The sequence below is a fragment of the Diplotaxodon limnothrissa genome, linkage group LG15 (genome assembly GCF_057381915.1).
Source record: "Diplotaxodon limnothrissa isolate DT_005_m linkage group LG15, D_limnothrissa_male_GT1.1, whole genome shotgun sequence".
Lineage (NCBI taxonomy): Eukaryota > Metazoa > Chordata > Actinopteri > Cichliformes > Cichlidae > Diplotaxodon > Diplotaxodon limnothrissa.
In genome coordinates, this window is record NC_140610.1 from 34,779,948 (window position 1) to 34,793,956 (window position 14,009).

The 14,009-nt window shown below is 40.3% G+C and overlaps 1 protein-coding gene across 1 annotated transcript; it reads right to left on the reverse strand.

Moving 5' to 3' along the window:
* Positions 1-1,381: 1,381 nt before the first annotated feature.
* Positions 1,382-12,352, reverse strand: serinc1 (serine incorporator 1). Its single transcript, XM_085372376.1, has 10 exons — positions 12,225-12,352; positions 11,528-11,689; positions 8,772-8,965; positions 7,157-7,236; positions 6,800-6,937; positions 6,336-6,505; positions 5,958-6,048; positions 3,099-3,240; positions 2,738-2,962; positions 1,382-2,491 (listed from the first exon to the last, which is right to left on the reverse strand). Exons 1-10 carry the CDS (start codon positions 12,261-12,263, stop codon positions 2,353-2,355), a joined length of 1,380 nt encoding a protein of 459 aa, XP_085228502.1. The 5' UTR covers positions 12,264-12,352; the 3' UTR covers positions 1,382-2,352.
* Positions 12,353-14,009: the final 1,657 nt, after the last annotated feature.

The window sequence follows — 14,009 nt, forward strand, 5'->3', positions numbered from 1 at the left end:
ACAGCATGTCTTTTATCCTGTCTTCCTTGTCTCACCCCAGATGGCCCCGCCCCTCCCTGAGCCTGGTTCTGCTGGAGGTTTCTTCCTGTTAAAAGGGAGTTTTTCCTTCCTACTGTCGCCAAAGTGCTTGCTCATAGGGGGCCATATGACTGTTCGGTTTTCCTCTGTATGTATTATCGTGGGGGTACCTTACAGTATAAAGCACCTTGAGACGACTGTTGTTGTGACTTGGTGCTGTAAAAAAAAATTGAATTGAACTGAAGTAAATACAAATAGCAATTTAAACGATGACTTATTTGTTGAGGAATAAAAATATCCAATCCTACTGGTCCTGTGTGAAAAATAGTTGTAAGTTGTTAAGCTAAAGATTAATCATAGAAAAATAATTTAGGTTTAAACCGAATGAGAAAATGTAACATGTGAAATAAAGTGTCCAAGCATGCCAGGAACATGCTTGGATGTAGTTATGTGGAAGTATAAAAGTGCTGAGCAGAGAAGGCAAACTGTTATTCCTTGTTTCAAGCTGGTGAGCAGACGGGTGACTGATCTGTGGGATCTGCAGTAGAAATAGTTGAAACGAGGAGCGGCAGGGGAATAGCCAAATCCCAACCACTGCACGTATCTACTCTTTGCCCCCATTATTGTCAGAAACCCATCAGAGACAGGTTATATTTTTATGCCTTAGTTTAGCTTGTGTTCATTGCTTATTTTATTTGACCTCTGAATGTACTCGAGTATTTATATATTTTTGCATTGAAGTTACATTTAACTAGGGCACGTAGACAGACGTAGCTAAAATGGAAATTTTCACCTTTTGAATATTTATTATTGTTCATTAATAAGAAAATGATTTATCTGATTAATTGGTGGAATACTCAATAATTACTTGATGAGCTCTACACCTCACTGCAACAAAAGGAATCCTTTGCAAATGTTGACATACAAGCACTGAGAAGAGATGCACTTTATTTGTCCTCTATTTGATACATTCCTTTATTACAGCAGTTGAAATTAATATCTGCAGAGCGCAGTACTGTATTATAGATGAAGATTATATTTGGTACAAAAGATTTCCACCTGAATCTTTTGGTACACGGCCTGCATAAACTGAAAAACACTGCAAGATATCCAGAAAGTGGAAAACTGTCGTTGATGAGCACTTAAAAAAATAAAATACAGGTCTAACTGCCTGGACGCAAACTACAAAGAAGTGAGCAAAATTGAAGATAAATGTAAACGCCTATAAATAGAAAAATAACTTTAGAGTTTCCTGCCACTACCCTGGTGGTTTTTCATGTTACTGCCATCTCATCTTGTGATTTCAGCTTGGATTTAATGGTATTAAGCATGATGAGATGAGATTTCCTTTCAGGAAACAAATGACTGAACACTGTGTGACACATTACCACAGGAGACCTTTAGGTTCAGAGCTCAATGAGTGTTTTGGTGGACCTACCAAATAATGGTGAAGCTGACAACTGTGTACGACCCAGCTAAACAACAAACAACAACAAATTAGACTTGACTCCCCCCGCCCATATTTCTTTTATTAAATCAGTTACAATATACTGTTAGGTCAAGAAGAAAAAAAAAAAATCACAGATGAGAGTCAAACACATCCACAATATGTCTGAAACAAGCTAATGCGCTACGCAAGAACTTATCAGGAAGCTTGTCAAGCAGTCAAAACCACAAATGTTATCAAAAAGCAAGTCAGAAGCAACAAAAACAAGAATGCATCTTGTTACTCAATTAGCTGAGCGTGTGCAGACATGTGCAATATAAAGAAGAACTATCTACACCAACACATATGCACAACACTGCTCACGCAGGGTGATGGAGCCAGTGGGAACCTACTCTTGCTTCTAAATGTCACAGCTGCTCATGCACAACTCAAAAGAATAAAAACATTTTTTCCCTTTTTTAAACAGGAAACAGCATACAGAACATTACAGTGCAGAGTTGATGTGCACGCAGGATCATAGGAACCTTTTCAGATACAACTACTGTTAACATCACGTCGAGTTTTCAAAGAAAAACGTGCAAGTCGTCACTGGGTTTAACAGGATATACTAATGACTGCAATGAACTGTTAAGGATTCATGAGAATGGGCTGAAGTCACAGCTGGAAAAAACAAAAACAAAACAAAACACATGAACGTCCTGACTAGTTCATCACCTTCTGGTTATGTAGCTACACTCAGCAATACAAGCAACTCACCAGAGCCAATAAACAACCATTCCTTCAGCACTGACTCATGCAATGTTATTTAACTACTAAGTTTCTTAATTTGCAGTAACAAAACACAGGTGAAAGCTTCAATATTTGGAGCAGTGGGACAGTGTGCAGTTTCAGTCAAAGTCCCTATTGACCAGGACCAGTGGAGCCACCAATGTCCACACATAGAGTGCGATGCAGATCCAGCTGGAGGAGATCTTCACCCACACAGACGGCCACTTGCTGATGATGGCCTCATACTTGGAGTCAGGGCTGCGGACACACACAAACAAAGTGGACTAGTTGCTTCTATCCAAATAATATACCTTAGCAGAAACACAAAACGCGCCTTATTTGGACCTAAACCCCACATATGAGGTAAGAAATCCAGAGCAAAGGTAACGTCTCTGACTATGGAAGACTGCGCAACTTTAAACTTATTGTGGACAAAACCCATGAAATAACAAATATAAAGTACAAAGACAGACTTATACAGGTCTCCTACAGCGTGAAACCTACCTATACCAGTTGGTGAGGGTCATCATGATGTAGAGCGACGCAAGGAACAACATGAAGTGGAAGAAAGAGTAAGAATACGTGACACCATCTTTCTCATTGTCCACAGCTCTGTTGGGGCCGTTTCCCTCCTCAAAGCTGTCCGTCTGAGGCCCATCTTCAATGAGAGCAGACTCATCACTGGTCAGAGTCAGCTTGTTGACTTGGGCATTGGATGAATTGCGGATGCTGACGAATAAACAGAGGGCTACAGTTAGAATCGTGCTATCCACAAAGAGACAGCCTGCGGGTTAGTAAATGAACCATTTAGTTGTCTGGGTGTTTGCAAGTTTAGAATTACAAAGATAATTAAGGAGTTCCATACCTGGAGTAAAGGACACACATGAGGAAAAGGATCAATCCCACAATCCCTTGGGCATCCCACCACTGAACCACATGGTTCTGACTGCCAGGACTTGTGGTGTTTAGCCCAATAATGCCCAGAAGGCTTGGGTTACATTTCCTGTCTGAGAGACAAGAAGAGATTCTTTAATTATCTAATTACCGTCATCTGCACAGCCACTGAAGTCTATTCAAATGCACTACATGTCAGTGGTATCAGTAGCGTTTAGCATTCAGGAAGGTGTTCTATCCATCTATATTCTTAGTGTGCTCCTGTACTTCCTTTCCTTCCTGTTGCCACCAACCCAGTGAAGAGGTAGAAGACAGCAATGCCCTGCAGGAATGCTCTGACACTACAGACATGTTCTGTGATCCAAATGGAAATGATAGCTATAGCATCACAGACTACATCACTGACTGTATACATTTCTGTGAGGATCGTCCCAACCAGGACTGTATGCAGTTTTCCTAACAACAAGCACTGGATCACCATCGACACTACACTGGTTGGATGTACTAAGGGTGGGCAGGAGTCAGAGTACAGAGAGCTGGTGAGGAAGAAATCCCCTCGTTCTGAATGTAATCAAGACAACAGAGATGGCAGTTGACTTCCAAAAGAAAAAGTCTTCAGCTAGGCCCATCAACATCATGGGTGAGGAGGTGGAAACAGTGGAGAGCTACTGGTAGTTTACATTGATGCTGTTTATAAGAAGGGGAAGCTCAGATCCTTTAATGTGTTGGAGGTGATCTACCAGTCTGGCCATCTAATTTGCTGTTGTCTGCTGGCGGAAAGCATCAGTGCCAGAGTCCGTAGGCTTTGAGTCGGTGAGGGACAAACTGCTCTCCATTATGGACAAGCCAGCATCACTCCACACTTCGAAGGCAGCAAAGCTCCTTCCTTCATTCTTCCTCAGTGTGATTCAACCCCGCTGCCTCAAACAACACTACAGAAACTCATTCCTACTGTTTTATAGAGAACAGTACAGTAACTACTTGTTCTACGACAGCAGATCACACCTATTAGCCAAACCATCCCACACATATTTTTGTATTATACCTTCATGCAGCAGTTTCTTAGATTAATAGTGGACATATTTATCAACACAATTTGCAGTACTCTGCAAAACGTCAGTCTTAATTTTACTGTTTTTTTTAAACCAACTTCGTTGCTACTTTTTTAAAAATCACTGTTGTATTTGTAAATCTTTGCATGTGCATTTATTAGCGTCCGCACTAGGCATCTGTGGCACTCTGTTTATTGTACACTGCAGTATTTTTATTCTTTGTCCAGCTGCTCTAACACAACAGTTTTCCTTGTGGGATCTATCTGGACCAATAGAAACACCCATATTCACAAGTAGAGTGTGACCATGTGGAGAGAATGGAACTGATAAATCACACAATAGATCGATGCAGCATGAAGCATCCCAAAAATACACAGGCCCACATTAGATAAAAACTATTATTGATCAGTTTGAGAATAAAGTTGAAATCCGTTGGTGTCAAACTGATTCTCAAAGCAGCGTTCCGGGATCACTGCTGGCTTTGGGCGGGCACCTGTCCGTTCACGTCAGAGCATGGGGTAGATGTGGACGGACGTGTATCTGTGTGTGTGGGGCTAGGCCTGGGTCTGGGGGTCAGTTATGGGCACATACCAGTAGGGCTGCTCAATTAATCGAATTTTAATCACGATTACGATCTGGGCTTTCAACGATCATTAAAAATGACTGAGCCGATTATTAGCCCCTCCCTCATTTATCCGCGACACCTTAAAGGCCGGTCCGTGAAAATATTGTTGGGCATAAACCGGTCCGTGGCGCAAAAAAGGGTGGAGACCGCTGATTAAGAGGACCCGAGGGAAGCTCGGAAAGCTAAGCAGAAGTTATTTGGAGAGTGACTGCCGTTGGTTGAAAAGAGAGGTGTGAAACTTCAGTGGTGTTGCACACTATTTTATATTATTTTTTTAAAGTCATTGTTAACCCTTTAAAGCCGGTCAGAGCAGCACGCTCCGTTTTGTGTAACTATTTTTAAATCCCTGTAGAACCTGAACCGTGTAAGCTAGCGCAATAATTTGTTTTGCATATGAAACCGGAGGAGTTGTACTTACATCTTATGCCATCAGCTTGTCCTCGGTCACGGTTTCCTTCCACATAAAGCTTTGCAAAAATTGCATAAAAAGCGCTTGCAGGAACAAAAACATAATATTCCAGAAACACGCTTTGCCGTTCCTATCAGCTGTTCGTAACACTTCCCACAGTGAAATGATGCACATGCTGTTTTCTTTGCAAATTTGCATCATAGGATTGTTTTTTGTTTTTCCTGCAGTATATAAAAATTGGTGTATCTCCAAAATAAAACTATGAAGACACTCAAAATAAATTTCCTGTGGTGGGAAACTATTTTTTGCAACTTTATTGTATTTAAAGTTTTGAGGGATAAACCTCTTAAACTTCTCCAAGTAGAAATATATGTAAACAAAACAAAAGCGATTTTCAATTTTTTTTGTAGTTTATTGCACTTTTTTGCAATTTATGTAATTACTATGCACTTAATGCATACATATTATTAAAATATGGGCTATAACAGTTGTATTGATGTATAGCAACTTGAAATGCTCCCACAAATGGCACTACAGCATGTAAAAAAAATAAATAAAAATAATATAAACTCTGGTGGACTTGGTTCTATAGTAGGTCTTAAAGGGTTAAATAAATATCGTCAAATAATCGTGATCTCAATTTCAGTGAAAATAATCGTGATTATCATTTTTGCCATAATCGAGCAGCCCTACATACCAGTACACTGCAAAACACAGCAGGCTGAAAAGCTTTTGTTTTCTTACCAGGCTCATTGGTCATAGCAGACCAGGTCAGGTACATGGTGTACAATGTCACCAGAGAAGACTGCAACAGGCCAGACCTGGGCTGGGACTCCTGTACATGACACACCACACATCAGTTATCTCTAATTTCTAACAACAACTTTCATACATGACACATTCTGAATTATATTAGGCGACACCTCCATGACTCCATCATCTCATGTCTGACTCATCTTGCTATAATTCATGCCATTATTCTTTTAGTGTTACATTGCATAACATCACTTCATAATAAAGCCCTACATATCCTGTCATGTTAATATGATTAATGCATCTTACTACTACATATAAAAGCTGAACATGTCGAGTCATCTAATGTACACAAGAAGTGGTGTGAACCTGGATCTGTGGCAGGATGGACATGACGGAGGCAGCGATGCAGAGGAGCATGTTGATGCTTATGAAGACCTTGTTTTCAGTGCAGCCATCAGAGTGGGTGTAGTAGACATAGAACATGACCAGAGACACCAGAGACAGCAGGTAGCTGACTGTGGTGACTGACAGCAGAGCTGTGAACATACAAAAACAAAGAAACCTCATTAACATAGAGTTGTGTTAATCTTTTCCAGCTGATGGAAACACCACCTTGAATTGTTTACTTGTCATATAAAACAAATACACCCAAGCGTACACCTAATTATTTCTTGTGACTGTTGTAATTAATAACATAAAAATAAGTCTTAAGTAAATCCTATTTTTCCAGCTATGACCAAAACATTTTTGTCTGCACTTCAAATCTATTAGATCAAAGACAGAGCTCTTTAGTCATCTCCACGAGTATCCTCTATCACTTGTCATCATACCTGCATACCAACAGCGAGAGTTGCCCTCCTCCATCTTCTCCACCCAGGACTCGTTCCAAGAATGGGCAAAGTCGATGAGTAAAACAAGCTGGATAAGGATGAAACAGAAGGCCCCCGCCATACCGATGTAGAACCACACTGTGGATCAGAGTGAGAGAAAGAACGTCACACAAAGGACACTAATATAATGAAACCTCCAGTTTAGTGTGAGATGAATAGAGAGCTTTAATCTGGCACATTCACATTTCTTTATTCTTGTCCTTTAATGTGCACTGTAAAATGAAACAAGGTGTGTGTGTGCAATCAATGATCAATGTAATCAATTGGACTAAGTGAGAGTGAACCAAAAACAGTTACCAGTAGTGAAGGGCCCTTCTGAGATGAAGAAGGATCCAACAGTGATGGCAACAGCTGCTGCAAACTTGAAGAACCAAAACCTGACAAACAGAACATAAAGAAATTAACAATCAGATTACTGCTGAAAACGTTTGCAGATGTTGTCATTCAAGTACATTAATGGTAACATGTTTTAAACGTGCAATGATGGACATCAGGAAACTGTGAGCAACACATCTGGTGCTGTGCTATTTAAATAAAACTGAATTTAATTGAAAATGCTTCTTATATTCATGAAAATAATCACTAGCTGCAGTCCTAAGTGGGATGTTCCGCAGTAAAGATGGCCTTTCACTCCCTGCTGCTAGTTTTGATGTGAGCTATAACAACAACACGTTCCAGCTTGTCACATGTTCTAATAACATGATATGTTTGGCATGTTTAAAGCAGGTAATCAATAGGGGTGGGTTTTTATAATCGATTTATTGATTAAAATCGATTCTGGCTTGGATAACGTAAAATCGATTCATTAAAATCCTGAATCGATTTTTTAATATTAATGTATTTTGCCCGAAGTGCCAGAATCTCAGGTGAAAGATCACAAAATTTCAACAACCACCAAACAGCTAAGACAGTAAATGAGAGCAGGAACACGACTTCTGCACAAAGATGTAAACACACAGCGGGACCCGCGGATCAGAATCAGTGAGATGTCGCCTTTCTCACCTGACGGCACGGACACGGTCGGGGCTGAAAGCCGACGGCTGCTGATTCTGATCCGCGGGTCTGCGCTGTGTTTACGCCCTTTTTGCGCTGATCATATGGCTGTTAGTTTTATCTCTCTCCAAACAATATTGACCGAACCAGCAGCAAAAGAAGATCCAAACTACGCTTCACATAAACATCGTCATGAATTCCCTCTGACTTTTGCTGACTTATCAGGATAAAAATCACACTTCACGCACAGCTCTCTCTCTCTCTCTCTCTTCTGCATTATTCGCTTGCTTGTTACGCACAAGTCTACCGTTGTTTACAGCGCTGTCAGCCGACGTTTTTTTTCTCCCTTTTACTTACTTCCGAAAAGTAAACCTAATTTCTGCTGTTCAATACTGAACAAATTTAAACTTTTTAAAATTAAGCAAAATGCAAAACGCTCAGCTGTGTCTCTAATAAAACAGCTGTAACTTCAGAGGTAATGTTCATGTGTTGATTAATGGTTTTCTTTCGTTTTTGATGTACTGCAGAATATTTTTTATAAAATCCCAGGCCAGGAAAATCACCTTCATGTTTTTCTGTGTTTTATCTTCAGCTACTTTGACACAAAGGCATCTGCTGTGATGCTCACACCTTTGATAAAGTCTTGCGTGTGTCAGCTTCCTTTTAATAGATACAAAAATATGTAAATGTACTGATCTGAATTATAATATTTCTGACTGTCAAAATTTCCCAGATTCAAATCGAATCGAATTAAATCGAATCGTGGATCGAATCGATTCGGGACCTTGTGAATCGGAATTGAATCAATTCTAGAAATCAGTGACGATACCCAGCCCTAGTAATCAATCCATCAAATCTCAATAAAACCTGACTTTGTGTCATAGCAGACATGATGTGGAAGATGGACATGCTGACTCACCCGTTGTGGAGTGCAGCACGGGGGTCTTTACTGCTCTTGACTTTGATCATGAGCAGAGAGAAAAGCAGGAAGAACATAGCCATTCCGAAGCAAACACGGTACACGGCCTTGTAGCCAACCAGCACATCACAGTTCACATGTCCCTCCACACCAGGAATAGACGAACCCCTCCCTCCTTCACAGAAACCTGGAATCTAGAGCAACATAAAAAGAGACAATGTATACAGGTGTGTCGTAGTGCAGCACCCGCCACGAAAGGGCAAAGGAGCCACTGGATGCAACAGAGGCACTGTACTGCGAGCCAAAGAAAATCCACAGAGATCCCACAGGTCAATTATCCACCTGTCAAGTGCAGGCTGGACATGAGCTAGCCAAAATTATCCTTTAACATGTTGCATTTTGTACTCAAACGACGTGTCGGTCATACAAACACCACCACTGGATACATCAAAGCTAATATTTGCCTCTTTTCTAACTTTTCTTTTGGTCAGATATGTCACGCTTAGATATTTTAGAGCAAACACATTTCAGTATTAGACAAAGATAACCTGAGTCAATAGAGAGCAATTTAAAATGATGATTTCATTTATTAAGAGAAAAGTTATCTGAACTGAATCTGTTGTAGTTGCTTTTGTTTTAAGACAATTAGTGTTGCTTAATGTCACTAACACAACTGCTTGCACAAGGCCATACAAAGCTATCTTGAAAATGGAAATTGGTCTGGTTCTTATACAGCGGTCAAAGTGCTTGAGCACACTTGGGTTATGCAGCAGGACAATGACCCAAAGCACAACAGCAAGTGGTGGTTCCATCTCTCCAGTCTGCATGCCAAATATCCGCATTCATTGGATGCATGTGTGTAAATGTTAAATGGAAAAAAATAGAGCTAGATAGATCCAGCATAGAAAAACGTAGAAAAAAGTGCTTGGGTGAAAGAGACAAGTTGAATAAAGCACCGAGTGCTCAGGTAGAGTACAAAAGTGCTACATAAGAACCAGTCCAATGATCATTTGACTAGTCAAAGCCTGGACTTAAATTTAACCACGGTCATGAACTTAAAATCCTCCTTTGTCGCTGAATTAAAACAATTCTGCAAAGAGGGGGCAAAAGTTCCTCCACAGTGATGTGGTACACTCACCGTCAGTTATCACAAAACAAGGAGGATGCAATCAGTTATTACGTTTGAGGGGCAATAACTTTTCCATTAGAGCATTTGTAGCTTTTCCATTAAATCAAATTATCATTTAAAAAAATTTACATTTACTTGGATAATCTCTGTCAATGTTCAAATGTGAAAAATTAGTGATGTTTGCGACTAGCCGACTAATCGTTGTCACTATTTGGTACCAGATTTGATGCCTAATGCTGGTAAATTGTTGGATCATAAATGTTATGCAGCCATCTGCCACTAGATGGAGCACTGTTGAAAAAACACCAAAAATCTGTTATTCTAATAGTGATGGCCTGGATTGAGACAGCTATACAAACGGCGGACAATGGCTTTCTTCGAAGGGCGGATGGTCTCTCCCTTTGCGAGGCTGAGGAGTTGGATCATTATGGAGGAGTTCAGAGTAGAGTAGCTGCAGCTCTACACAAAAAGGAGATGGCTAAAGCTGTCACCTCCTGGGTAAGGTGTCTAAGCTGGGCGCGTCATATCGGAGGAGGCCGCAGCGCAGACCCAGGACACACCAATGGCTGGATGTTTCCCCGGATAACCTCGAGGAGGTGATGAGAAGGAGGTCTGGGCTCCCCTGCTGCTGCCCCCGCGACCAGACTTCAATAAACGGAAAAAATGGCTGCAAAATTTGTTGTTTTCTTATTTTTAGATTTGAACTTTTATTGAAGTCGTTGTCATGAATTTTCAAACAGTGTGCATCGTTCATGATGCAGTGCCACACTGTTCAGTTACAGTTTTAGTTTTTCAGATGTTCATTTGTCCTATTTTAATAATTCGTGAACATGTTTCCATAACATATTTAACATTGGTTTATCGGAAGGGTTTTTCCTCTTTGGTGTCTATTTTGAGTATAACGTGTTGATGATGAATGACAAGAGGTGGCGCCCATCTAAACAGCACTGAAGAATCGGATTAATGGTTTGAAATGCCTTTTTATTAGTTTTTGACATTTTCCACTAAACTGTTCTCAAATGTAACATATTATCTTAGTGTTTCTGACTTGTCAGTTATTCTAGTATTAGAGTGTTGTCTCACTTGCTTAGTTGAGAAACAAAAAAACCCCCCAAAGAATGAGGTTTTTCACAGCACTGCAGCTTCCAAACACGGCCGACTGAACACCGTTAAAACTTTTTTCCAAACATCCCACCAGATTATTTTGTTATAGCAGATATTATACAACAAAGCTGCACAAACAGAAAAAAGGGGATTGAGGCCACTGTAGGGATCAACATAAAAACAGTTACCACGTGAGAGGAAAGATCACAGTATTTTCACAGCCGTGTATAGTTCTCTTGGTGTGAATATCACACATATTTAAGTATTTAACAGTTGGAACGGGCAGGTATGGCTCATTAGGAGAATACGGTGATTAACAACTGGTAAGCTACTTAACAGCAAACAAGGACCATGTGTCTTACATAATTAGGAGCAATGAACCAAACTATATTTACTCTCACTGCAGAATCCTGTTAAAGCCTTAGCAAACTAAAATATCCATGAGAGTGTTTTCATAACTTGTGACATCTCTGTGCTGCAGGAGATATTCCAAGGCTAGTTTTATGTCAGGAACACTGCGTACCTTCTTGAGCTGGCCCTCCATGCCAGGCATCAACATGATACAGGCAACAGCCACTCCCAGAAGCAGGAAGAAGGCATAGATGAGGCGAGTCACTGTGGAATTATTTCCACTGGGGCAGCATCGACATAGCAGACAGGGGGCGCTGCCACAGAGACACGGGATCTACATACACACATGGGAACAAGTCGAGTATTAGAGTTAAGCACAGATATTTCAAAGCTCATTGGTTAACAGGAATAACGGTAATCATTTAGTTCCTAGAAGCACCTCGTGTCTGTAAGTGTATCTGTCCGTTTCACATGACACGAACCTGCTGCGTGCAGCGGATACCGCACTGTGTTTACAAGGTTGAGCTAACGTCACACCCCGGTGTTTTCATTTCACGGACAGTGTGTTTACGAGCCATCACTGTAACATGAACATCAACAGGCCTGCTGGATGGGAGGTAGTACGGCGATGGTTCGCATAATCGGCTCCGTCTAACTAAAAGCGCAGTAACACGCTCACAGTAACTGAATCACTAAAGTGTGTTATGAGCCAAACGGTGATGTTAGTATGTCTGCGCCACAGACGCTCATCGTGTTGGCCTGACATTTTCCTCCTGCGCAGTCACTGCAACATTTGTTAAATCGAGGCAGCTAAAACGTCCTGTCGCTGTTAAAACTGTTCTCACAGTCAAATGAAGAATGATACTGACCCAGCTTGCCATCGAGCACAAACCCAAAACAGCTCCCATGATCGCTGTTGTTGTTCTTTTGTTGTCCAACAGCAGACCGCTCCAAGAGCTCGGTTGACAATTTAAGAGAAGATGGCTGACGCCCGGACACTGGCTTCTTTTGCGTCATAAGGCGACAGTGTCGGTGCCGTTCACCGCTTGGCTGCCCCCTACAGGACAGTTATAGAAAACAATCCAAATCAAAACGGAACTCTAGAAAAAGGAAGAAAAATACGCAGAAATAGTCTGATAGCCCATTTCTTACAAAGAACTGTACGTGGAAAGTATTGGCTAGGCCTAATTACTTTAATCCCTCAATCAAAGAAAATATTTTCTATCATTAAACAGTTGGCTACCAATATTAAATCATGCTTTTACCTTGCAACAGACTGACCGGGATTCATGGAAAACAGACATACTTAAGTCTGAGCCAGAGGCGGAGCCAGACATTTGAAACACCCGGGGCTTAGCCCAAAAGGGTAGTATGCATGTGGGATTTTGGTTTTTTTTGGGAGGGGGGGGGGGGGGTAGAAATGACTGAGATCAATAGGCTCTGTTTTGAGTTTTGTTCAAAAAAGAATGACTTCATATAGGGAAAAATATATATCACATGTGCAGGACACCTTAAACTAGTTTTTAAGCAGCAAGGCAGAACAAAATCAGGGCTGTATCAAGACATGAGGACTAAACCCCAATTCAACCAGACCCAGAACTGATCCAGAATTAAAACAGGACTACAACAGTTCAAAATCAGGACTACTTAGGATTTAACCAAGACAGAAACAGAATCAGAACTAGATGATAGTAGCACTAAAAATCATCATAGACCTGCACTACACTTATTTTTTAATTCTACCAATGTACAATATTTAGATTGAGAAAAGTTTATATAATTATTTAGCCTTGTTGTGCAAACAAGCCCGCATAACTTAATAAATATAGAATTTGAAAAATAACAAACCTAAAAAGAAACACTAGGTACGAGATACATGAGTACCTGTGATACGGTGATACTTTTGGTAAACAACCATTTGACTAACATGTGTGTCTCACCTGCTCTTGTTCCACCTCTGTTCTGTCCTCATTCTCCATCTCCCTCTCTCTCCCTCTCTGTTCCTCTCTCTCTCTTTGTGCTGACAATCATCAAATATACAGATATTTACAAACTCTTCAGAAAACACAAACACTTTTTAAATTGTAACATCAAATCAGACTAAATGTTTATTTTTTTAGATTGATAAATATAAAAAACATATTTGTTAACTTTAAGAGTAAAGAGAGAAACTATCTGTATTTCTTAATTTTAAATGGCACCAAATTGTATTCAAAATTGAGCCACACTTATGGAGCTCCACAGTTCTTTTCCTGGTGTTTTGGTTGACATCTCTTGATGTTCCCATGTCACAGAAACAGGCTCTGTGTTTTGCCTTATATGCATCCACAGCTGTGCCACCAATTTACTCACATGGACTCTACGAACCTATCAGAAGCTTCTTCAGCTCAGAATGGAATCGTCTGGAGTTTTCTTATTAATTAACAAACTTAGTGTACATGTACTCCTAAATTTGATCAAAGTGATAAAAAATAGACAGCTCTGTCTCTCTTTATTCTGACATTTAACTAATTCAAAAGATATTTCAATATTTATCTAAAACAAAAGTTTACTCTAAATTGATGTTGTACAGTAAAAATGTTTTATGTTTTCTCCCTAAAGTGTATGTAAATATCTGGTTACAAATGTGAATATCCTGCTTTGTACTGAAATCC

Excerpts from the sequence above, each read along its gene's own strand:
- serinc1 (XM_085372376.1), bottom strand. The coding sequence starts at position 12,263 with ATGGGAGCTGTTTTGGGTTTGTGCTCGATGGCAAGCTGG. Across the intron at positions 8,966-11,527 it reads TGGAGGGCCAGCTCAAGAAG|ATTCCAGGTTTCTGTGAAGG; the intron begins GTACGCAGTGTT and ends ATGTTGCTCTAG. Across the intron at positions 2,492-2,737 it reads ACCCTCACCAACTGGTATAG|CCCTGACTCCAAGTATGAGG; the intron begins GTAGGTTTCACG and ends GTGTGTCCGCAG.